Genomic DNA, 26,177 nt, shown 5'->3' on the forward strand with positions numbered 1-26,177 from the left:
ATGCTCAGCTGTTCTCTCTGTGTACCCAGGCCCTGAAATGACTGTAATGAGGTCAAACTTATAGTAGGCTCCCACCAGCTCTCAGACTCCCCAGGACCCTCATATCTGCAGGCACTCCTCTCTCATCTTTCCCGGCATCAGGGAACCTAATCTCCTCAGCCTCAACCCCTAACCTCCCCCAGGCACATAGAGGATTGAGAGAATAGAACAGGAATGTTATAGACCCCTCCTTCTTCTTTTTGTAGTAGCATTATGGTGCCTGCTACAAGTAATGTATTAGACTTTGTCCTTCATATGAGAATTCAGATTTCTTGCCTTTGAAAGAACCTTTGATGACCCAACTATTGTCTTCAAGGATGTTAGGTATTTTATGTATGAGCGATTGAAAGACATTATTTCTTCAAAATTCCAGACTTAATATATTTTGTTTCAAAAGGGACCTTTTTTTGGTCATAGCTCCATAAATTTCGTGATCACTTTTTTGCTTCACAAAAGTTTTTCTCAAGACCAACTTAAAAAAGACACAACAGTGAATTCAAAAATCAAAAGTATTATTTCATTTTCAAGCTTCCTTTTTAAAATGGCAGAAGACAAGGTGATGCATAACTACTAATGACCGGAATGCCGAATTACTGGGAAAATATCAATAAAGGGAAAAAAGTGCAATACAGCTGTCTAAAATAACAACATCAGAGCACACGGTCGATTATGGTCGTACTAGAGAGCGGTTCAGCGAATAGTTCGCAGAAAACATAAACAAAAGACACAACGTACTTGAGTCTGACACATTTCCGTTCTGAGTTCATGTCATCATGCTAACTCACGTCATGTGCAGACACAAAAAAGCGGATAGGTGTTTGGTCAGAGTGTTCCAAGTCCAGAATGAAGTGTAACTTGAGGAAGCGGGCGAAAGGAAGAGGAAACGATGATGTCAAGAAATGATCGTGTTTCCTGTCCAACATTCTTATCCATCCCTCCGGCCCACACACAAATAGGAAGATGGATGGGATGGGGGCTGGAGAGGTTCAGGAGAGAGTAGCAGATTGAAAGAGGGATTAAAGAGGGCAGATCTGTGGATTGAGAAGATTAAATGAGTGTCAAAGGAGGAGGAAAATAAAAGTGTAGTGTGGCACTGAATGACAAGTCTCTCTGATCTTGACCAGTTTCACGCACTTACAGCCTCTTTTCCCTTTCCTCCAATTATTTCACCATCATAGCAGCCAGTTCTTTGAATTCCCAGGGTGAGAGGCAGTCTCTTCTGCGCTGTCCGATGATGTCATGCACGTCCTTACAGGCAACAAAAAGCCTCTCCACACATCACCCTAGTCCCCCACCCATGCATCCATTCAAGACCCCTCCTCAGACATTCCTGAGCCCAGGCACGTATTTTGATTTACTAAGATATGTGGGGAAACAACCCAAACCCTTTGGCGCTGTGTGAGGCTCGCTCCACTGTTTAAATACAAAATAAAACTGTTAAACGGTAAAAGAAAAGAAAGAAAAAAAAGGGAATGTTCATTGTCCATTGAAAAGGAGGCCTTCTTTATGATCTTTCATTGTTACTGTAAACATTCCGAACGTTTCATGTTCTTCTAAATGATAGTATGATCCTTAAGGATGGATGCCTGGCATGGTTCTCAAAGGTTTCTTGGGAGTTTATTTCAGATTAGTTTTTAGGCTGCCCTCAGCAAAACAACAGATACAAAATATATTTATATCAATTTCCAAGAAAACCCATGGCAGCAGGAAAATCATTGAATGAAAAGAAACAAGGGGAAAAAACTGAGCCGTCACAAGACGGCCACTAGAAAAACTAACAAAACAAGGAAAAGCTGGCAATCCATTTTTTTTTTTTTTTTTTTTTTTTATGTTGACATAATGTTAGTTAAATTCTGGTACGGTCATGTTTTAACGTTCATCTGTCTAACATGTGAGTGAGTTATATCTAGTCTTCAAAATGTGCACCGAAAAGAAAGGAAGAAAAGGCAAGGAACAAAAAAATCATTAATCTAATTCAGACAATTCGATCACTTTTGCTTTTCTGGGTCAACTTATGACAGAATATGTAACAAAGTAGATGTAATATACCGTGTAAATTTTGTAAATAACTGTGATATCAAGCAGACACAACATCCCATATAGAAATAAAAGATATAAGATCTGTTTTGGAGATTTTATATGAGTTATCGATAGGCAAAAGATAAATATCATCAGTCACACTGTATGCTTTCTGACACTGCGTGTGTGTACATGCGAGCGCACGTTTGTGTGTTTGCGTGCTTGCGTTAGTGTGTCAAGTGTGTTTCAGAGTGTACAATATAGATTTCCAAGAATGTGAGTCCTGTGTGAGTCATACGAAGGAAGTTGGGAAGGAAAAGGAAGAGGAGGGTCAACTGGCCTTGAAGTATTCTCATCAAACTCTGAATTCCCTTCTGTCTGACTCACCGCTACTCAGCAGGGGCTGTCAGAATGTTTCATTGAGAGTTACTCGAGTGGAATATTTACTAGATGAGTCACTGTAATACCAGAAATCCATAGTAATGTGTAATTCTTAGCCAAATAATAGGTTCAGTTAGTGACTAAATTCTTTTAATTGGAATTTATGGCATATAGGTTAGAAGGATTAAAATTCAACATCGAACCTTCGATAGAGTTACATTGTTTTTTATTGCCAAGTTAACTTTTTCGTATTTTTTTCTTTCATAACTTATGTTCTCCTTTTTACATTTCCGGTTAAATGCCGCCATTTTCGCGAGACAAATTCCTGGCTAAGTTGTACATTGGGCAAGTAAAGAGAATAGGAGACTAATTTGGCTTTTACACAAAAAGCCTGAGTTTTATAAATCAATCCATTATAATTGATCCAATGATGCTCGAACTTAACCCGAAATATAATATACCGTATTATACTTATGACCGTCTCCTGCTCGCCATGCCCCCACCTCCAGCTACGACAGGCAGCTCTGATGGGAACCATGAAGCCTTGCATTCATGAGCCATTCAGTTAAATATCCACAGCTTTTTCATTTGAGTGAAACTTGCAGGAAGTGGTCTTTGACAAAGAGAAAACTATAGAGCGAGTCATTTCAGACTCGTTTTTGAGCTGATATGATTTCTTCTTTTCAAGCGGAAAAGTAAAGACAATGTATCAATTTTAAAAGCTCCAATAGAATTCCACAACAATGCGCCCCACTTCCATTACCCCCGTTACTTCCTGTGATCGAAGTTATCGTATCGGTACGTTTACTTCACGTTTGCAAATACTTCAGAGCATGAACATACACATTTCGGCTGAGGGGGCATTTCAGACGGCACTTGATTACTGCTGTTATCACCTATTTGGGAGCATACCAGATGGAATTCACACATTCCTTTGGGACAATGCCGAAGATTACAGATCAGACTATGATGGTATTTACCTGAGGATTTATCTGCATTCCTAGTCTCCCCTCCCCCTCTTAGGACAAAAGCTGAATTAAATGCGTCTGTGTCGGAGTAATTGAGAAGGGCCTATTAACATTCACAGGAGGCAGCCGACAAGCGATCGCCACCCTCCACCCCTCACACCTACCTCAAGTACACACTTTTGGTACAATTCCATTTGAGCTGGCATTTTCCAGAATTAGCAAATGTGTAGTTTTTCCCCCACTTTGCATGATAAAATACAACAGAGTAATGTTGAAGCGGCGTGTTTCAATCAAGTCAGATATAAGGAGGTGCAACGGGGATCCAGCTTGATCCCTGTTAGCAGGAGTGGAGAAGAGAAATTGTGGCTTGGGCACTTGAAAGAGTTTCATTTGGGCCTTTTAATAGGCTTTGAGAAACTGTCTTTTGAGGACACACATGGTATTGAGGTCAGAGAAGGAGACTGTCACGCTTTTTCAATAAAACAATGCATTGTGTATGCAACAGGGTGGAGGGGAGAAGGAGGGGTAGGTATTGGGAGTTAGAACATGTACAATGGTCGCAGTTTTTTAAAGGGGTGCTTCCTTTAGAGAACACACGATGAGCTCCGGTCATCCCAAGTGGAAGCTGCAGTCTGAGGGAAGGGGTGGGAGCGTGAGGGGAGATGGGAGCTCATTCAGAACAGCTGAAGAAAGGAGAGGGAGGTGGGAGGAAGAGGGAGGCAGGGGTGGTCCTAACATGACATGTGTGTCAGTCTGTTGAAATGTGTGTGTGGAGCTCTCTCTCCTGCACACACTCACTGACCGAGACCCGCTTCCCTCGACCCGAGTTTATTAAACTAAGAAGCCAATTCGACAAAGCCAATCTGCTGAGACTGAATTGAAGGGACACGATATAGAGACTGTTATTTTTGTTTCAAATATATATATTTTTGCTAATCTAAACGTTTGTTGAATTTTATATTTTATCTTTTTCTTTGGAGAAAGAATATCTTTTTTGGACTTCTACAAATGCTTGGAACAATTACTCTGACAGGTAAACATCATGAATTATGGAGTTATTTTGAACATTTTAACAGTTTATCCCTCCTTTTTGTCAAAATGTCATTCAACTGGTAAAAACTTTTTCAAGTTTAAGTTTTTTTTTAAACTGTGGACGATATGGTGCTTTTTGGTCAACTAAAACTTGATGGTTATTATTTGTTATAAAGTTTGATACTTGTTTTACAGGATGTTTATTTTGGAAAACAAAGTAGTGGTTACCCCCTCCGAGAGTCAGTTTTGCTGAAGGCATTGTTGTCCTGAGGGTGTGGTTAGATAGTAGTGTGGTTTGTAGTTGGCCAAGCAGAGGCCGGTGTTACAACATATCAATGTAAAATTATGTTCATTATTATAAAATTGATGCAATGGTGATATCCCAACGCTCATTCACTAATTATTGGGAATCGACAGTCTTATCAGATAGCGCTTTTGTCACACTTATTACAATCCCCTTTTCATCCTTTTTTTGCAAGTGTTGTAGTTTAATAATGGCGGATTTATATCTACTGACCTGTACTAAATAACTACTGTACCAAATAACTTTCATCGAACTTATGCGGTGGGAAAATAACTTTACATTGTGACAGATGCTTTATAAATGAAGATGCACTGGTAGAAATATTGTCAAAGTCCACTTTTAGTTTGTGTTACCATCCGAGCCTCCCTCACGCATCTCATCACGTGAAGCATTTCATTAGAGTAGAGCGAGAATCTAATTCCCAGTGGGGTTGTTCAGTTTAGCCACAGAGGACAGGGTGGGAGGAGAGGGACTCAGATGGAATTAATTACGTGCCATGACCAATTCTTCTTCAGGTCTTATGGTTGGTTCAAATGAAGCCTGTCTGGTGTGTTTTGATGCATTGCCTCTCCTGGGGGTTTTGATTCTGCACATAATCAAAACACAGGAGAACTGGATGTAATGTGTTAATGTATATAAGATATCTGTATGTTGAAAGGACCTCATCCAATATATTGTCAAACAAGGTGCTGACCGGCAATAAAAAGAAAGAAGAGGCTTACACTAATGATGCAGTGCTGTAACTGTTTCTTGGTGCTGTAACTGGTGATGTAAAGAGTCCCGTGGAGCCTCGGAGACACTCTGACCACACCTTTGATTAGGGTGGGGGTGCTTGAAAGGGTCTGTTGGTCTTGTTGGGTGACATTTGGGGGTTGGAGTTTCCTCGGCCTCTTTTTTTAAGCATTTTCCTTTGTTTAAATGGCTTATGCTCCAGACTGTTGAAATAATGACATGGATTTGCATATGTTTAGCAAAGTTTGAAAATCATGTCATGAATAGCTTCCCTTCTGCTTCGCTGCCACCCATTTACCCCTCCCTACGACACATAGTAGTGTTGAAACAGCCATGGCATTAACATTGTCTGGGACAGATACAACAATTGTTATTTGGTTGAGCAATGACATTAAATATAAGTGTGGTTCCACCACATGCTCTCACGTTCACACATAAACAAAGCCTGCGTCCAGCTGAGAGAAGTATTTCAACTATGAATGTGTGTGTCTGTATTAGATATGCAACTCCAACTAAATTGAGTTAGGGGTGTAGCCTCAGGGTAGACCACCCTCCCCCCAAAAACCTCAACCATCTCTCCACTGTCCCCTCCTCACCCCCTGCAGCCTCACCCATAACATTCTTTCTGGTACAGTCGTTATTCAAAACACCCAACCTCCTCCACTTCTCATTTACTCCTACCCCCAAATCCAATCAGTCCAGGGATGTTCACAATTGTGTGCCTGTAAAAAAAAAAGTTGAGCCGGAAAACAAAGATCAAAAAGATGGGAGAGATGCCAGTAGTCTGTTAAATCAACATGGTTCCTGTTTTATTATCCGTGTAGTTATTCATTGCCTCGCCTGGTTCAACAGCAAACTCCTCTAAACTGTAACTTCATTGAACAAGATTTGTGGACAGAGATTTACTCGGCAGACAAGCTGTGCTGACACTGTGTCAACTAATTAAATTATTAGTTTCAAATTACAGGAAACCTTACATGTCACTGTGTTATAAGTGATGTGTCTGGAACTAAAACATTTAACAGGGAGTTTTATTCTAGATTTGTAGGTGTTTATCATTGCCTGATGATTAAATACTTAAGCTTTCTTAAGTCTGAAATGACCAGATTTGAAACATCCATTTAACTGCATTGAATCTCGATAGAAGGAAAGTTGACCGCCCCCTTCCCTTATTTCCAGAGGCCAACAAGGGTTAGAAGGCTATTGTGTTGGAATCAGTGTGTGTCTTGGGAGGGGGGTGGGTCCCCATCTATTCTGCTGTGGTGGAATTTGGGTCAAGGGGATTGAGACTTTTTTAAGGAGGGGTAGTAGAGGCCTTTATTGTTTGGTTTGGATTTTCCAAAACAGGTTAAACGGAAGACAAATTCCTATATCCTGCTATTTGAGTAAGATTATTTTTAGGTCATCCTAATATACATTTCCCAAATACACAGCATTCAGCATAGCTTACATTCCTTTCAGTCAAATCCAGATGAAGCTAAATAATATTAGCTTATGCCCAAAATAACACTACTCCATGAAAGCCCTTTCTTGTTATTTATACACATTTTGTGAAAAATACTACTTTTTACCTGTTTCTCACCATAGGCAGGTCAAAACAGACTTTCTATTTTAAAGCTCAGATATGCAAAGAATGCAGTGCAACTGACTGAACCTTCTTGTCTATAATTTGGGAAAGGGATGTGGACAAATTGTGGACGCGCAGTTGTACATTTCTGACAGTCAATCATAGACAGAGTTTACAAACTAAATGTTATTTAGGTCTCAAGGCACCATTTATATCCAAACGGTAGTAATTTTTATGTTATATGCTTTAAAAAAGTGTGTATGTGTTTTACGTTGTCCTAGTCTTAATAATCTTGTAAACTAGTGCCAGGCTTTACACTGCAGATCCAGGAGCATCACATTTGAGCTTTTCCCAGACCGCAGTCAGACTTGATGAATAAAGCAAAGGAAAAAACAAATTTCATATACATTCAGGTCATTATTATTCCACCTTCTGCGAAAAAAAAAGCTTGATATAGTCAGCAGAGTTGGCTCGTGTCTTCCTGTTATCTAGCAGTCTAACGGAATAATGGAATAAATGACAGATTGAATTGACCCAAAGTCCCATGCCAATGCTGCCCTGCTTGTCTGTTATGCTTAAGATGAATTGGCTATAACACTGCTGTACACTGTGCAACAGGATACGTCAGGTTGCATTATATATAACTACTGGTGCCTGATCCTTTTTCTGAGAGTTATTTGTCTGACTTACCTCTAATATTATCACATTCAGGATAAACTAAGGACATTATCAACCCTTGCAAGAATGTTTTGCATCCATTCCACTTTATAAAGTACATTAGTTTATGGAAGGGATAGTCAGCTGGGTAATATCTATTAATCAGTGAAAAGCATATGTAGTCTGGACAAGAGCTGTGTTTTACTTGTCACCATGTTTGCTGTAACTTTCATTGAATGCGGATTGTTCATATGATACAGTTTATAGAAAAAAGAATGGGAATATCTATCTGATTCACACATTACAGGAAGTCCTGTTATTGGTAGTGAGCAGATGAAATACGATCAAAATGTATTTCTTTTCTTTTCAGTTGGTCAGCCAGATGGTGTGACGGTGGCTCAGAAGGACGAGGCTCCTGACACTATGGACACCGTCCCAGATGAAGTGGCTCCTCAAGTGAATGGTGAGAAAGTGGAGAAAGACTCTCCAGATACCAATGACATCACTGCTGTTGAAGAAAGGGTGGCAGAGGAAAAAACTGATGACACCAGTGAAGTGGGCTTCAAGAAGATATTCCGCTTTGTGGGCTTCAAGTTCACATTGAAGAAGGACAAGAGTGAGGAGAAAGACCCGGTGAAGTTGCTGACAGTGAAAGATAAAGAAGGAGAAGAGACCAGTGGGACAGATGACCCTGCAAAGGAGGAGGAGGCTGCTACGGCAGAAGAAAAGAAAGCCGACACAGAAGCGCCTAACGCTTTGGCAAAAGACACGGGAAACACTGAAACCACGCATGAGTCAGGTGATGGTTCTCCCGATGATGTTGTCAAAGAGGAAGGAATTGACAAAGAAAGCGAGACCGGTCAGGCATCCCAGGAGATTGTCGTGTCACCATTCAGAAAGCTGTTTAGTGGAGGACTCTTCTCCAACCTGCGAAAGAAGGCCAGCATTAAAAAGACAAAAGAGGAAGAAGACAAGGAGGTAACAGCTGAAGAAGGGACAGCTAGCACAGAGGAATCTGGTGCTGCTGTGGAAGATAAAGAGGAGAAGGTTGAGGCAGAACAAGATGTCAAAGAGGAGGGACCAACAACTCCTGCCGGAGAAAAATCTGAGCCCAAGGAGGTGGCGCCCACTTCTCCTGAGGAGCCCAAGATCGCAAGTGAAAGCCCGAAAGATGAGGAAAAGGGAGAACCCAATGCTGAGGAGGAAAAGGCTTCTGCAGAAGTGACCTCTGAGGCTGAGCAGCTGTCAGCACAGGAAAAGGTAAAGCTGCAGGGAAGCCCACTCAAAAAGCTTTTTACTGGAGCTGGTTTGAAAAAACTCTCTACTAAGAAACAAAAGAGCAAGAGAGACGCTGAGGTCAAACTGACTGAGTCCGGGGAGCAGGCAGCAGAACAGCTTCAATCCTCCACAGAGTCCGGAGAGGTTCCAAACTCGGACAGTGGACCTTCGTCTCCAGAGGAGTCTGGGGAGCATGCCATTGACGCTGAGGCGGCTCAGGTTGAGTCGAGCCAGGAGACTGACGGCGAGGTTCTCTCTGATGGAGAGAAGAAAAAAGAGGGCATCATTGCCTGGTCCTCGTTCAAGAAACTTGTTACACCCAAGAAGCGTGTAAAACGGTCCTCTGAGAGTGAAGATGAAGCTGCAAGTGAGAAGCCAACAAAGCCAACTACATTGTCCTCTACTGAAAGTGCTGCATTAGGAGACAAGAGTAGTGAAGATGAAACTAAAGAGGAAAAACCCTCAGATGAAGAACCAAAGACAGAAACCACTGAGAAACTGCTCAGCAGCACAGAGGAGCCCAAAAAGAAAATGGACAACTCTGTTTCATGGGAGGCTCTAATGTGTATGGGCGGACCGAAAAAGAGGACGAGAAGGACCTCCGATTCAGATGATGAGGAGACCAAGATTGGAGAAGAAATACCAGAAGCAGCTGCTGCAGCTGCAGCAGAGGCTGATGAAGAACAAGACAGCAAACCCGAGGAAGCTCTTACTACCCAGGTCACTGAGAGTGAAGAAGAACCTTCCTCACCTGAACCCTCAAGTGTCCCCCCTGAGCGAGAGTCTGCCTGGGACACACTGAAACGCATGGTCATGCCAAAGAATAAGCCCAAAATGGAGGAGAAGTCTGAGGAAACCACAGACCAAGTCCAGTCCGACAGTGAAGCACCAAAAGATGATTCATCATTCTCTTTGAGAAAGTTCTTCCCTGGACTCAGGAAGAAGAAGGTTGAAAAGCAGGCTTCCACCGAACAGGGTTTGGGTGATGAGGATTCAGACACCCCAGCCGTGGTTCCTCTTTCAGAGTACGACGACACTCCTGAAACAGAAGAAACTTCCAAGGACTCTAGTCAGGCACGTGCCGATGATAGAGCCCCCTCATGGATCCCGGCTAATGTTGAAGATGGAGATGATAAACTTGATCAGCTAAGTGACATTCCAGAGGAAATGGAGAATGGTGCTACACCCAAGTCTGTTGGCAACAGTATTGCAGAAAATGAAACTGAAGACCACATCAAGCAACTCCCTAAAATTGGGCAGCGAAGATTGTCCACGGCTGAAGTGAAACCCGTTGCTCCTGCTCCATCTACTGAAACCACAGGAGTTTCTCAAACACCCACTGCAGAGATAGCTGACAAGATTGTTGCTGGCATAGAGGCCCAAATCCACGAAATTCCCAGTCAGAAATCTGTAACTCTTGAAGATGTACCTGTGGAGGCTGCCACTACAGAAATCGAGACCGAACCACCAACAGAGACCGCTGAATCCAAAACCAATACCATCTTAGAGCCACATACTTGTGACGAGGCCATGGCTATCTGCACTGGCCTAGGAACCAAGGAGATTGCCAAAGTAGCCCTGGAGAAGCCAGTAATGCCCGTGATTGAATGTGTAGCAGTCGTCCGTGATGCCCTGAGCTCAGAGGTTGCATTGGAAATCGAGCCAGCAGATATTGGGCAAGCCATTGCTGGAGAAGATGAAGTGCTGCGGTCAGAAGCCCAGCAAATAGAAACTTTTGATGTTGAGTCTATTGATGAAATGTCAAAGGACGAGGAGATGGACATCCAAGCTGCCAGCATGAGTCAGGAGCCTGAAATTGAGAAATTTGGAATTGTCAGCACCGTCCAAGAAGAGTCCGAAGTTCTTCAGCCCACCACTGTGACCGAAAACTCACCCAAAACTGAAATAGTCAATCCCATCACGCCTACTTCTGAAACAGCCATCTGCAATGAGAGCTTTAACGTGACAGAGCTTAATGTGCAAACTAAAGCAATGGAAACGGACACGGAGCAACTTGCTGCGACTGAAGAAACTGCCCCTGTCAAGGAAGTAGTTCAAGTTGTAGCTAATGAGATCACGTCCTCCATATCCGAAGCTACCAAGGCTATAATCTCAAAAGACACTGAGCCAAACCTTCATGAAGTTGTAACAAGCGAAGAGGTGTGTGTGATCACAGAAACTGTGGTCCTTACTGCTGGATCCAGCCTGGAGTCTGATCAAGTGACCACCTCTGATGTGTTGGAAAATGTAGTGGAGACTGTGGTCAGTACTGTTGCTGAGCAAGTCAATGAGGAGACAGGGAATCTCCAAGAGGAGATTAAGGATAACACTCAGATTGAGAATCAGGGCATGGTAATTGCCCAGGCTGTAATTCAGGATGCAATCGACCAAGTTTCGGAGGATGCAACGGATCCCAAAAAGCCAACAAACCCAACAGACTCCACTCAAGTACCAGTACACGCTGTAGCAACCTTTGAAAAGGAGATTGAGATTGCATCAGATGTTCCTGTTATCACTGATACACCTGTTAGTGTTGAGTGCAAGAAACCATCACCAAAACCACTTCACCTTGCCATGGAAGTTATTGACACTATAGCCTTGGAAATCGCAGAGACACTCGATGCCCCTGCAGATGGTGAGAGTAAATCCGGAGAAAAATTGGAGAAAGCCGGAGAAGAAAAGACAAGTGAAGAGGAGGTTACTGAGGAGGAGGTAGTAGAGATAACGGCAGAGAGACAGACAACAGAAGAGGTCAAAGAAGAGCCTAAACAAGATGTGAAAGAAGACGCTGAAGATGTGATACCGCAAGTTGAGGAAACCAAGGTGGAGCTCACTCCAGAAAATGAGAGCAAGGGACAAGCCCTGGTTGTTCTGCAGACAGCACAGGTGGTTGAGGAGCTGTCAGTGGCAGAGGAGGTTGTCGTTGAGTTTGACAGCAACGGACCAGTGGACATCAGTCTGAAAGATGCAAGTGAAAAAAAGGAGTCAGAAGAACCTCAAGCGTCAGCTCCAACAGTGACTGCCACTTCTGATGAAGTGACAGAGGCAGCAGCCGGCCAACCAGAGACGGTCAGAGCACCGTCCACCGAGGACGCAGAGATTGCCCAAGTGATCGAGGTGAGCGAGGAAGCGGTGAAGGAGGCGGATAGCAACGGACCTGTAGACATGAGCATAAAAGATGAAAGTGAAAAACAAGTGTCAGAAAGTGTCTCAACACAGTCAGAAGAGCCTCAAGTGACAGCTCCAGCAGCGGCTGCCACTTCGGATGAATTGACAGAGGCAGCAGCCAGCCAACCGGAGACGGAGAAAGCACCATCTAAGTGCGCAGAGGTGATGGCACAAGTGATTGAGGTGATTGAGGAGGCTGTGAAGGAGATCGAGCCTGCATCCGCTGAAATGACAACAGCATCGTGAGCAGGTGAGACTGATCTTAGAGCCTCATGACAATTGAGGGCATCATAAAATAAGAAAATATTTTTTCTAAAAATATCATCTGATAGCAATTTAAGGAGTAGATTTTAGTACCAGAAAATAGTGAACTGTCATAGGAGATTTTTTTTTTTTCTAAATTCCTCGGTTGGCCTATCAAATGATCTTGTGTCTGTGTGTGCGGCGTTGTGTGATTTTTTTTTTTTTTTTTTTTTTATACATCAATGGGTCGTACTTTTATTAGAGAGTCGGGGAGGGGATTTGCCCACCGACCAGATGAAAAAGCTTTTGTTCAGGCTATGAGTAACTAGGGAACCTTTGATATCAAAGCAAGAATGCTGTTGTTGACCCTCTCTTTGTAGGCTGGGGTCTTAAAAAGGAAGCGGTGTGTGAAGGGCAGATGAACTTGTGCTGAAAGATTGATTATGATTCCTCCGCTACCTCCTCTTGATTTTTCATCTATCACATGCCTAGTGTAAAGCCAAAGCCATGTCTGTAAACCCCAAAGAGCCATTTTTTGTTAACTACATTTTTACATAAATAGGTATTTGGTACTTTCCACCTGTTTTTAATGAGGTTATTCAAAGTGTTAAGTTATCAGGAGGTAACCACAGCTTATGTTCATATTTGACAAGACACTGTGCCTTTTTTTTCAGAGGGTAAGTGAAGAATGGATAATATCAAGACGAGAAGTAAGAGACAGTGATAGCAAACATAATAGCCTGATAGATTACATTAGAAAGAGTAGACTGACAAACCAAATTGCAAAAGTACTGAAAAATTAAAATATATATCTGAATTAAATGAACCAATGTCAACCGAGTAAAAGCCATTTTCGAACGAATCAGTTATTTTTCTATCAGTCGTGGTTTTCCAAATAGTGACGAGGTATAACTTGCCACAAGAGACATTCTTCATAATATTCGATTTGCAAAAGTGGCTGTATTTGAACAGTATATTTGAAATATTACTCAAGTGTCAAATTAGACAAGCAAGAGCAGTTTCTGTTACTGTCAGCGAGCATGGTAAAAAACAAAACACAAAAAAGAAAGCCCCTTGACTTATGATGATTGTGTTTGTATTGAATGAAAGGAGAAAAGTAAATAAAAACAAAAAAAAAAGGTTTTACAAAAAAAAAAACATCTTCAGATGAAAATACACTATTGTGATTTAGCCTTAAAATCGCCGTGATTCGCTGTGGCGACCCCTGGAAGGAGAAGCCGAACGGAGAGGAAGAAGAAGATCCTGAAAATCAGTGTTTGTGTTTTTTCTCCAGCTGAAGTTGCATGACAGATACCTGGGAGAGACACTGTCTGGACCAGGAAGCGAGTGATGAGGGAGAGAAAAAGGCTGCTCTGTGGTAACGTGCTGAGACTTAGCTCCGCCTTTCCAGTGAGACGTGACCTAACCTCCGATCTCTCCATCTCCCCTTCCACCTGTTCTACAATTCCACAACTCTGCAGCCCAATCACAGCTCTGTGGTGTCCCACCATCATACTCTCACCCACTCTCACTCTCACACACACTCAAGCATGTCCTGCGCCTCAGAAGCATTCCAGCCGGCTTGTACTCCGTGTGATGTATGTTTACCGTCTCTGTGACTTTCCACTGCATTACATAAGGCGAGAGCCCCCTGGATGAGTGTGTATCTGTGCATAATTGTGTGTGTTCATGTGTGCGTCTTAATGGATATGTAAAGGTCTGAGAGTGAGATCGTATTAGAAGGTAAACAGTTGGAGAATTATCATCTTGTATATTGTATTTATATCCTGAATATTCTTTCATTCACCCATAAGTCTGTATTTTTTGATTTTGTCTTTACTCCGTTGTTTTCCTTTTTTAAAATTAAGGCTATGATACATCGAGTATTCCTTCAAGTAACACGATGATGGCCAATGAAAAGAATCATTTAGTGAAACATCAGACTGTCTTGTAAAATGTAGAATTTACCAAAGCAAATTGTTGCATGAAGGGGTGTATCATACTCTAACAGTCATATTCTGAGGTTGTTTTTTTTTTTTTTTTCTCAAGATTCTGTAGCAATTCTAACTAAAAACCATGGTACAAAGTGTGACTCCATGTCAGAAATTGATAAAATGCAAACATTTTAAAAAGGAGTATTTGCTTCCAGACCAACTTCACTGGTTTGCCTTTTTAAGTGTTTCTTTGTCACAATGTATAGCTTACCAAATCTTTCAACTTTGTGTAGATAAGAATTAACAATCACTGCCTATGTTACTGTGACTCAAGACATTGTTACACATTGTTTCATATAATAATAATACAATAAAAGCTATTATATAACCCTGAATTGTTCATGTGGCAAAGATATCTGGTTAATAATAAAAATGCAATGATACAAGTGCCAGATTCTGAAACTCAAAGCTCACATTGGGTAGACAGGTGCATGGGAGGAATCATAAAAGCATTTTCATGTGTACAGCCACAGTGTGAAATGTCTGTTGTCGCTGTATGGTAGTTTCAGCTTCTATACACAAAAATATATCTTTATGGATAGAAGGTATGTTGACGCCCTCTGTTGCCTGCATACTGTAATACACCATTAGTCACTCGTCGATGTAATGGACTTAAATTGTGCATTTGAACAGCAGTAACTTATGTTTACTTCGGACTTATAATAGACCTCCCCTTTGCTCTGTCACCCCTGTCTCCCAGGCCAGCGTGATAACTCAGTTTTATCACATTGCCACCAGGTTGGATGTAGAAACACTTGGTTAGAGGAGGAGGAAAAAGACAATACATGGTACCAGAAATAGATCACGTAAACTCGTTTTACTCTTAATTTAAAAGCCAAATCAAGTTAGGATGAATCAGGGAGTCATGGCCTTTCCTTTCCTTTGTTTATAGGATAAGAAATCAGTTGCATCCAATTTAATTCTAATCTATTCTAAGTGATTCACTCATTAGACATTAGTATGGTCATATGGTCAACTAGATCTCCTACCAAAGCAAACATGTGACATTGGGTTAAACCAGTATTGAATTTCTACCAAATCTGCCCAGTCTGCACTGTGAAGCCTATTCTGATTCATGAAAACCAAGTGCTTATCTTTAGGACTTCATAAAATGGATAACAGGAACATAATGGCTAATTTATTGTTATGATCGAATAAAAAAGCCGAGGAAGTAAACACTCCCGACGAGCCGTGACTTACATTAAATTTGACTCCATGGGATGTGCCATATTCATACTTGCTTTATGTGAAATACATGACTGACAAAGATAGATTGAACTTGACACTTTTGTGAACCATGCATAAGCATTTAGTTGAGGAGCCCACCTGCTTTTGTTCTCCTGTTTTTGTAACACTTAACTGTGAACCTGTTAACATTGTACAGATTGTATACTTATGTAGTAACAAATCATATTGTTGTAATAAAAACTAATAATCTGCATCCAATATCATAATATACATGTTGCATGGTCCAAATTGTCTTTTGTATTTTCAAGCTGTTAATAGTAAGGATACAGAAACTTGTCTATATTTCATTCAATAAAGTTAGAAAAACTCGTGTTGGATGTTTGTATTCCTTCCCAAATCAATCGTTAGACACATAAATAACAATTATGACAAGGGACATTTGAGATGAGTTGACGTGAAGATTGTAACATTGTAATAAGTAACTGTCTATGAGGGAATGATGATAAAAGAACAATCATTTTTATCAAAAGACATTTTATTGTTCATTCTTCACTTAAAATAAAAAACAAAACAAAGCATTTCATAGAGAAAATAACTCACATTCCTGAGAACACACATTGATCACAGTAGATGTCAGATGGCCATTGAGGGAAGGGAAAGACTGTGTGTACTCAAGTATAATGGGATGGGGTCCAACTGGTCCTGAAATTGATATTTTGATAAAGAATGGGGGACAGACAAGACAGTGTTAAACTTCTTATCTTCCTGAGATATTCATATTATTTTAGCTCACACACGCAACCATTAAATAGCAAGGTGGGTGTGGCCTAGGAACTATCACTCCTTCATCTAATAAAATAATTAGGCTTCCCATGTAGCTGTCTGTGTACATTTGAAGCTTTGAGCGATACATTTAATCAGTACAGCATTTCAGTTGTCAGGAAAATAAACATGTTTAAATCAAGAGACAAACAAAGCCGGGTATCAGATGGCCAACCACAGTAGAAATGTTGGCCATTTGACATCCTCCCCTTTCAGTAGACCTGAGTAGACAGTAAAGAAAAGCAGCTCCATCTAGCCAAGCAGCCAAGTACTGGGCTAGTTACAACAATGCAACAACTGCTTTTCAGTAATTATCACTGCAGTTTTAACACACACAAATTCCACTTAAAACCTATTGGAACTGGGTTTCAACTGGAACAAGCCAGTACTTCAGGAGAAAAAAAAAAAACACTTTTAAGTGAAGATGGCTATACAGAGTGCATATTAAAATACTAGGGATGGGCATTTTTTATACTTTCACAAAATATTTCAATAGCCAGAGAGATGTATATAAATAATAAAAATGAAAAGACTACAGGTAAAAATAACTGCCTACAATGAATTAGCTTATACTTATAGTTCATACTGTACTACATGTCCCGCAAGTTGAGTCTCTAGGACAGCTGCTTTACTGCTGTATCAGAATCCCGGAAATACACAGAATGCTGAAGTTATGCAATTTGTTGTGTCATACAATTCAGAAAATATTGAGGGAAAAAACTGATTCAAATTGGCACAATAGAGCAGTTTCGGGGTAAAAAGCCCCTGGCTTTTGTCCCGAGGACAGCCTGTATTACTCTTAACACTGTTGTCACAAATTTGAAGAAGATAAATTGACTGTTTAATTGCAATTTTTCATTTTTAAATAGTAACACTGATAATAAAAGATTAAAAATCCTACCATCAGAAAGTGTTAATATTGCAAGTGTTACCATATTTTGGATTTGAGCAATGCATTCTTTGTGTAGCATGATTCCAGGTAGCCTGGTATGGAGCAGTCAGCCTGTCATTTCATTTAGTTGCATTAGTAACTGATGTATCACACATTACAGTCGGTTCAGAAAAAGACACATTTCTTCTGGTTTTTCATAAAATACAGTAACAGTTGCAACTATTTTGTTCAGTCTGGACAAAGATCAAAAACAAAGATGTCAGCGGCTCCTTAAAATACATAGAAAACATTTACCTTTGCATAACATGAGCAAGTTAGCCTTTAGGGCAAATTTTGTTGAGGGGAAGACCTTAGATAATCAGACTTTTGTTAAGCCATTAACTGTTGTGTTATAAGTTCAAACATTTTTGATTAAGGTGTGACTTACATGTTTAAGGAAAGCAAGGATCAGTTTATTATACCCATCCCCAAAACACTTGTCCAAAAAACACATTTCTTCCTAGTCTGTGCTAGCTGTCTACTTCTGTACAAGCTTATTATATAATGTACTTTGTAATTATACCACTGTATATAAAATTAGAAAAGTCAAAACAAATATTAAGGTCTTTGAGAAGGAGATTCAAACTAATTATATAAAAACATTTATAATAACATACAGAATCACCTCCCGTCATTGTGTGTATGAATAGAGCCTGTAGCATCTCCTGTCAGTAGACACACGCACACACTCTCACACACACACACACACACACACACACACACACACACACACACACACACACACACACACACACACACACACACACACACACACACACACACACACACACACACACACACACACACACACACACACACACACACAATCAACATACCTATTTTTTTCCTGTTGTTTCCTTTTGTTGCTGAAATTTACCAATTTGCAGTATTCTAAGATACAACTTTGCTTTATCACAGGACAGAAACTATACTCTGTCAACCAAAACTAACATGTTTGCTGAGAAAGGGGAAACCAGAAGTCAATAGATCATTTTTCACATTATCAATAAACAGAATTATTTTTAAATAATAATAATTCTAGATTACAGAGGGAGCAGACTGTCTCAAGCCTAATTATTAAGTTGTATCACTGGAAATTAATTCTGCCCTTCTTTGCAGCCATGAAGAAGCCCTGTTTCTGTGATATTCAGTAGGGATCTAGAGTTTGCAGTTTAGCTGCCTCATTACACAACATGCTGTCTCCTCCGGAAATTTCTCAGCTTCCCCTTCCTTTTTGAAACTGAATGAAAGCTAAGTCTGGTGGTGTACTAAAAACAAAATTATGAGATGAAACAAGACAATAGTGATTTCCTCTCCCTCATTGGTATCTAACTAACTTAGCCTTGAGCCGGATAATACCCTCAGCACTGACCTCACAAAAAAAACCAAAAAAAAAAAAAACAATAAAATAAAATTGAGAACTTCTGACATACATACCCTGACTAACTTCTCTTTCAACTTACCTATTACCTATAATTTAGAAAATTAACATATCATACAAACGACAGAGTTGCAGTTTTGGCACTACTCTACAAGGATCTCCTCAGTCTTTATGGGCTCAATTGAGGTGCCAGAGTTGGACAAATCAGAGCCTTCATCTTTGGAAACCTCTTCACGCTGGAGCAGCATCCCTGTCCCTGTGCTCCCCTGCAGCCCCACCAGTGCACCTTGGGTGAAACACAGGTGTTTGATCACCTCATTGGGACTAGAGAAGGTGGTAGCACAAATGTTACACTTGTACGGCTTGGAGGAACCTAAGAACATTGCCTCCATCTGGCTGTCGTCAGCTGCCGTGCACAGTTCCATGCTTTGTCGGTCCACCATGGTGTAGGCATCAGCCCCCTGGTTCAGGCACACATGGCGAGCCGCCTGGTTTGCACGGCAGAAACTCTTGCCACAGGCGCTGCATTTGAAGGGCTTGCCTGTGTGGATGTACATGTGCTCTCGCCAGTGGCTCTTCTGAATGAATTTTCGACCACAGGTGGAGCACTCGTACTTTCGTCGCTTCACCTCACGGTCCAAGTCGGCACTTTCCAGGTTGTCGATGTCAGCGATGTCTGAAGGAGGCGGTGTGTCTGCCTGAGAATTCAATCCCCCGACCCCCCATCCGGACACTTCCGCTCTGGGGGAGTCTGAGTTGGTGCCTGACACAGGTGTTTGCTCGCTGTCGCTGATGATCTCAACTGCTACGGGGGCAGCCGAGGCACTTGTGGCAGCCTTGGTTCCCTTCAGAACGCCTTCTATCTCTAACATGCAGGGGTCACCAGACATCAGTGGTGAGAGTGCATCGGTGGTCTCCTGCTGCACAGAATGGGTGTGCTGGAGGAGGTGCTCTCTCAGTAGGCTCCTCTGTGTGAACCGACTCCTGCACAGATGACAGGAGTAATGCTTCCTAAAGGAGGAGTTTCTCTTCATGATGCTGGGCTTTACATGAAGGATAGCAGTTGCTGAGGCACCCTCTGCATTTACCAAGTCTGCCCCCCCTTCATCGACAATAGGCTTAGTGCCGCTGGTGGAGGCCTCCATGTCTGGTGGGGAGGGAACCGGCTTGGACGGTAAGGAATTTGTGCATGTAGCTGCCGCAGCTGGTGTGGATGGATACTTGGTATCTGAGCTTAGCTGCTCCACATCAAAGGGTGAGGAGACCTGCCTTGGGGTTGGCAAATTAGCTGATATTGCCACCTGCTGGTCAGAGATCTGGATGCCATAGAGGGAGGTGGAGAGGTTGATGCTCTGCTCAGGATGTGTATACACAGACTGGCTGGCCTCCTGCAACAGAGGATACGCATGCAGGAATCGGACTCCCTGCTCCAGACGTGCAGGGTCTATCAGCTGGGGTGCGAGCTTGCCCGTGTACATCAGGTTGAGGAGGTAGCTGAATATATCTGGCTGGATGTCAGCGGCCTTCAAACGCACACAGTCACTGAAAAACATTTAACACATACATACTGAGTAACAATAAGTAAGACACTGTGGACAGTTTGTTCAGTGACTAAAAGGATGTCATAAAAACAGGCCTGTCTGATATTGTCAAACACATTCTGTGACAATATAATTGCTACATCATTTATATGTGACCCTATTTATGGGGAAATGTTTTTTTCCCCCCATCGGGACAATGGTTCCTTTTACTTTGCATGTGTATGAAGGCAACATAAACAAACGTGCAAAAAATGAACATGACAATAAAGAATTGGTTGTTTCGAGACAGCAGAAAGACCTCGGCCACCCAAGACAAAACGCTGACATTGTACAAATTAGTTCAGGTGGTTTAATTGCATGGATATGGTTTTAAAAGTCAGACATAGACCACAGAACCACAATCAAATTTAAAATCATTAGTTACTTGTCATATAAGGAAAAATTAGAAACAGCACTCGTGGGGAAAAAGATTATTACGGTATCTAAAGCAAAGTTCTTTGAACGTTTGATATATCATCAAATCTATTTAGTAATGGAACAAAGTCATACACTGAACAGACTGTTTGTACCCAACAAAGAGCGCAATTTATGCAAATGTTTGTAAAAAAAAAAAAAGTTTTTTTCATTTGACACTTTTAATATATAAATAAAAGTAGTTTTTTTTTTTAATGCAAAACTTTTTTTATTTCGAACCAAATGATTGAAAATGATTCTGTATTTTTTCATATTCCCTGAAGGTAACTATTTCCAATATACTGACTGTATTGCTATGATAATATTTTTAACAAAGGAAAAATATATACAAATCAATTAAAATCATTTATTATGAAAATATTCCTAATATTAGGAAAGGATGTCAACTGTTTAGTTATATTGCCCAGCCTAGTTAAATGGTCAGATTTAAATAAACAACATTACAGGGTAGGATCACATTTTACAATGTATTAATCAAAAGGATTATCTGACCATACATACGTATATATTGAGATACCAGTTTTGAAAGAAGACCTGTGGCTATAGCACTATAACATTCCGCTTTATCCCAAGTCAACACAGCTCTTGATGGGCAGCAAAAATATGAATGCAATGTGACGTTGACTATATTGTGATGATGATTGTAATTGGAATTTTATTAATGCTGTACCTGTCCTGGTGGATGAAGAGCATTCTGAAGTAGTTGGAGAAGGCAGCAAGGACGGCCTTGTGGGCTTTGAAGAAGACGTCCCCTATTGCCACAGTGCAGTCACACAGGAAGCCAAACTCTCTCTGAGCGTTAAGCTGCTGCAGCAGGATAAGACCATGGTTGGCCAACTCCATTCTTCAACCTACACAAAGGCGTACACACACCCACACACACAAAAGTAGCACTCAGTTTCCTGTCTGGAAGACAGAGTTTATTGTGACCACAAAGAGTAAAGCTAGCAGGGGTGATCCAACGACCTTGTAAAGGCTAACTTAATGTAACAGTGAAAGACCGCAAATATAGAGTGCTATTGCTTTTACAGCTGAGGTTCAAATGAGGTCCATTTGAACAAAATAAAACATTGGCCTTATTTGTTCCTGGCATTGTTCTAGTGTTAATTTAGACATGGTTGGACGCCGTACTCTAAGCTCATTGTAAATTTGAATTTCTTCCAGATCAGACGTGAGATTTATTTCTGTTCTAAAAAAAAAAACTATGAATGGCAGATTACAATATGAATCATAACCAAATAGTTCAAGGCCAGTCGTGCTCTACTTGTTATTAAACGTGCTTTTTGTACACAGGCGGTATGTTCATGATTTTGACTCTGTTCCAAATAAAACTCTCACAATACCTGTAGTCAATTTGTAAGAATACAGAGTTTGTAGGACCAACACAAAACATCGTCACCAAATAACCTTTTTCTCACGAAATGTCACAGTGCCTGTGGTATTGGAGGTGTTGGATTTAATCGATATATACTCTTAGGTCCTGTTATTCTTGCATTTACAAATATCCACATGTGAGGACAGTAGGCTGTAGAAAATTCAACAAATGCCATCAAGAAGCTCTAATAAGAAAAATCTAGAAGTGTAATATCACCACAGCTCTTGGATGCCTACTGAAATTGTCCATAAACACCCTACATGACTGAAGTCTGATAGACCTCAGAGCTGAGTTTCTGAGCTCTCCACATCCCGCTGACCAATGAGATGGCTTTTGTTGACCCTAAAGGTCACTTGTGGACTTGAGGGTTTCATGCCATCACATGATCAGGGCTATGGGTGTTGGCAAACATTCCTAAGGCAGAACCAGCTCTTCCATTGGAGAGCTGAAACACCCTGCAGGCAGGGAGAACCACCACTTTCCCCACATAAGCAGGCAGAGGATGATGGATGCTTCTCAGCCAATTTACATCGAATAATCACATATCTGTAACTCAGAGTACCCCCTGCTTGATACGCAAACATGCATACACATATGTATTTCGTCAAAGGGCTGGGGAGTGAAGAGACAGACCCTTTGAGGCTCAATGAAAACGATGGTCTCCTAAATTGTTTAAAGCCAAGGGAAGGCTTTGTCATGGACTTTTAAATGTTGCTCTTTTGGGGTTGTTGGATAGTTAGGGCTGCAAAATATACTTGAAAAAAATCTACAATTATCAGCTGTAAGTTGACATTGGACAGCATCTGCTTTGATGACCACAAACAACATGCTTGAGCGATGACATGACAAAAAATTAAAATAATAAATTAAGCATGGGTAAAATCTTCAATTTCAAACATTTTATTCATGTATTCTTCCATAACAGTGCAAAAAATATTCTTCAAATGTGTGATTTCAAGCTCTTGTTTGTCCAGTGGAATGGAAAATGGAATGTTGCTGTATTTTGGACACTTCTAGACACACCAAAAAAACACACACAATTTCAAATTGAAATTGTCTGCAGGAGACAGTTAAGAGCATGAATGTTTTGGGTTTTTTTCTGTTCTGACCCCTCACAGAGAAAGGGAAAGATGATCACAACTGATATTTGTTAAACTTCCTATTAAAGTTCACAAGTACAAGCCCTCGGGGGCAATGAGAACAGATCTACACATTTCAGAATCGGGATCACTTAATTAATCCTGGAGGAAATTGTTTGAGTTATTTTGAGTCACCAGTCAGCATTTCCTCAAAATTGTGAATCAAAACTGAAATCTACCATATATGTGTACAATGAAATAACTTTTGTTCTAAGAACAAAAACTTGCCTTGAATGCACTAAGCAAAACCTACTGCCTCCAGAAAACAGTCCCTGTAGTTAACATGTATCATAACAGATGACTGCATTAAGTCTTAATCGCTGTTTTCTTTCGCTAACATAATGCAATGCAGTTGTAAAGTCATTCGATAAATGTTATTTTGGCACCGGCATGAATGTAATGTAACAAGCAACAAATGACTGCAGCTACATATACACAAAACAATAAAATGTTGATATCTAACATGGGTAAGCTATATAACAACCTAAATTCCCCTGAAAAATATTCCAACTCCTGCTCTTTCCAGGAGAGGCCCATTCACAATTGGGTGGCAGTAACTTCATTGATGAAGATATTAGTGTACTTCTTGTGGTCTGTAAGAGTAATGGCCATTACTTGGCTTAGTTAACGTTTCCACATAATTCTTTGCCCGAAACCCAAGAGAACATATTTACATTCACTGAAGACCTCTTGGCTAAATCTAGCTAAACTACGAAAGATCCCCTCCACTAAAAAAGGAATACGTTGCCATTTATACAAATCCTTGGCTGTGCTGTTCTCGCAATTAAAATACAAATAGATCTGCAGTGCGTTGCATGTGCATGGTTGCAAAGTCTTTAGTTCGTCTATCTTTTTTTTTACGTATTTACAAGGAGTTACACAGAGGGACTTTCAGCTCCGGGCAACGGAGAACAACATGAGGGATGTTTGTCCCCCGGGCAGCCCACACGTCGCAGCTGCGTGACCGCGCGGATATCGCAGCTTTTCACGAAAGTATGTCATAACCTAACAAGAATGTACAACAAACAGGGCAGCATCAAACAATTTCAATTCACATGATCTAGTAAATTAGCCGGCCAGCACACCGAGCGGCAACAATGAAGCACCGCCCCTGATGTGATGTAGACACGTGGAACAGATACTTCCGTAGTTTGACTTTCTGTTATTCTTAAAAATTCGCCCTCGAAGCTACGTGTGCGGAGCGTGTGTGGGACGTAAACACCGCATAAATGCGCTGGTTCCAACGTGAGCAAAAAAGAATAGCCGCCGCGGAGGCTCGGATATCGTGCGAGGGGCAGACAAAAAAAAAACGAGGGCGCCCGGACTGACTCCTGCCACCGCCTCGGGTCTCTCGGTTGCTATCGCTAACGCGAGAAAACGGACATTGGCGCGCCCCGCACACATACATGGGAAAAGAACGAGAGACGCAAGGGGGATGGGGCTGGTCACGAACGCGTCTCGTTTAGCACTCGTAACCCCCCCCCTCCCTCCGTCCTCCCCCGTGACAATAACAGTTTAGCAAAGCGTAAACGAGTGTTTAAATAACACAAGGGTAGTCGAAACCGAAGGGGTGAGTATGAAGGAGCAAAGAGTCGTACCTGCACACCGACCAAAGCGAGGAGTTTGCCTTTGCCGCCGTTGTTTGTTTGTTACCGGGCGGGGACTCGTCCGTCCTCTCTGGGCTCGCAGCAGCTTGTACTGTTCTCGCAAACGCAGCATTCGTTGGCGGCGGAGAGGGTCGTCGGTGTTTTCCGGTTAGGGGTTTTACGTTACAATCACATGACTGTGGGTAAAAAACAGCCGTTGTAAAAACCGTTGAGCAAAAGGGCGGTTGGGTTGACGTTAATTTCCCGCACTGGTTGAAACTGCCGTGAGATCAATCCGGACTCGGGGAGGTTTTTTTTTTTTGACAGCCGGTGAGTTTCAACATTAACGAGCGGCAGCAGCGTTGTAGGCTGACCGTGCGGGGGTTCGCCATCCCGGTTCCCCCAGTTTCAAGACACGCTGAATCACACGGATGTGCGTCCGTGTGTGTGGACTTGTTCCCTCTACTCTTTCCCGCTGAAATGACGAAAAATCGCGAATTTCCACACCGGCGTGTCTTTTCTAATCGTGTCACAAAGCCGCGCACCGAAACCCAAACATTTAAGTAAGGCACCCAGTCAAACACAATTTCACTTTGTAATTATAAACATATAATCACTGATTTACATCATCACAATCAGATTAATTACCAACAAATATACATTCATATCCCATATAACATTAGGAATTGCAGATTATGAGACATGTAAATATATACTTGTTATGAAAAAAAAATCCTATGCTTTTCTAGTATTTTGGTTTGGGGGACCGAAGAAAATCTCTTAGAGAAGGGATCGTAAACTCGACCATTTTTTATGCCTTAATTTTAGTTTGTACTTTATAGTCAATCTTTATTGTGTCATAACAAGAGAAGTTAAGTGACTGCCAGCAAAGAAATGTATTAAGGCAAGGTTTACAATGTGTCACATCAGATCAAATGAGCAGAATAAAGGGATATTACAAGACATGTTTGCTGTTCTGATCTCTCCCTTTTCCTGACTATTAAATCTACTATTATGATTTAATGTGACTAAATGTGATATTTACTATGATTGGTGATGTGATGTACTAACACATACGATTAAGACAATATGCTGTTCGCAAACCACTTGCAGAGAACAAGACTTGTTTGACATATAAGGACAAGGTAGTCCCGAACACCTCCTCATTACATAACCAGCAAATCACAATTTTTGTGATATAGCCATGTGATAGGGGACAATTTATCGTCCCTTGACGTTGTTAAATTGCAGGAATAAGCGATAGATTTCATCAGGGGTTTTCCAAGAGGAGCACATTGGGATCTGGCTCATTCAAAAATACACAGGACTGTCCACTAATTTTTATTATCTTTTTTTTC

General features: G+C 41.2%; 2 protein-coding genes across 4 annotated transcripts in view; one reads left to right on the forward strand and one right to left on the reverse strand.

Annotated features, from left to right (window-relative positions):
• The window catches only part of akap12b (A kinase (PRKA) anchor protein 12b), a 42,936-nt gene extending 27,113 nt beyond the window's left edge, over positions 1-15,823 (forward strand). Inside the window, exons 1-3 of one of the 2 annotated variants that reach the window (XM_086166701.1) lie at positions 4,035-4,440; positions 8,070-12,395; positions 13,683-15,823. In XM_086166701.1, coding sequence (XP_086022827.1) covers positions 4,416-4,440; positions 8,070-12,391 — 4,347 coding nt within the window. In that variant the 5' untranslated portion in view covers positions 4,035-4,415 and the 3' untranslated portion in view covers positions 12,392-12,395; positions 13,683-15,823. Of the gene's footprint in view, positions 1-4,034; positions 4,441-8,069; positions 12,396-13,682 lie in introns of those variants that run through there. The other variant, XM_086166700.1, reaches the window with a different exon arrangement.
• Positions 15,824-18,032: 2,209 nt separating this feature from the next.
• On the reverse strand, positions 18,033-24,958 carry zbtb2b (zinc finger and BTB domain containing 2b). 2 transcript variants are annotated; one of them, XM_086166702.1, is made up of 3 exons: positions 24,832-24,958; positions 21,390-21,570; positions 18,033-20,246 (listed from the first exon to the last, which is right to left on the reverse strand). In XM_086166702.1, the coding sequence occupies exons 2-3, from the start codon at positions 21,560-21,562 to the stop codon at positions 18,848-18,850; spliced, it is 1,572 nt and encodes a 523-aa protein (XP_086022828.1). In that variant the 5' UTR covers positions 21,563-21,570; positions 24,832-24,958; the 3' UTR covers positions 18,033-18,847. The 2 variants fall into 2 exon arrangements, with proteins under 2 accessions (XP_086022828.1, XP_086022829.1); XM_086166703.1 differs by having other exon boundaries at positions 18,717-20,246; positions 21,390-21,523; positions 24,832-24,904.
• Between the last annotated feature and the right edge of the window lie 1,219 nt (positions 24,959-26,177).

This window comes from Fistularia commersonii, chromosome 20, assembly GCF_037954325.1.
Source record: "Fistularia commersonii isolate RoL2024-O1a breed Wild chromosome 20, RoL_Fcom_v1.0, whole genome shotgun sequence".
NCBI classification, from domain to species: domain Eukaryota; kingdom Metazoa; phylum Chordata; class Actinopteri; order Syngnathiformes; family Fistulariidae; genus Fistularia; species Fistularia commersonii.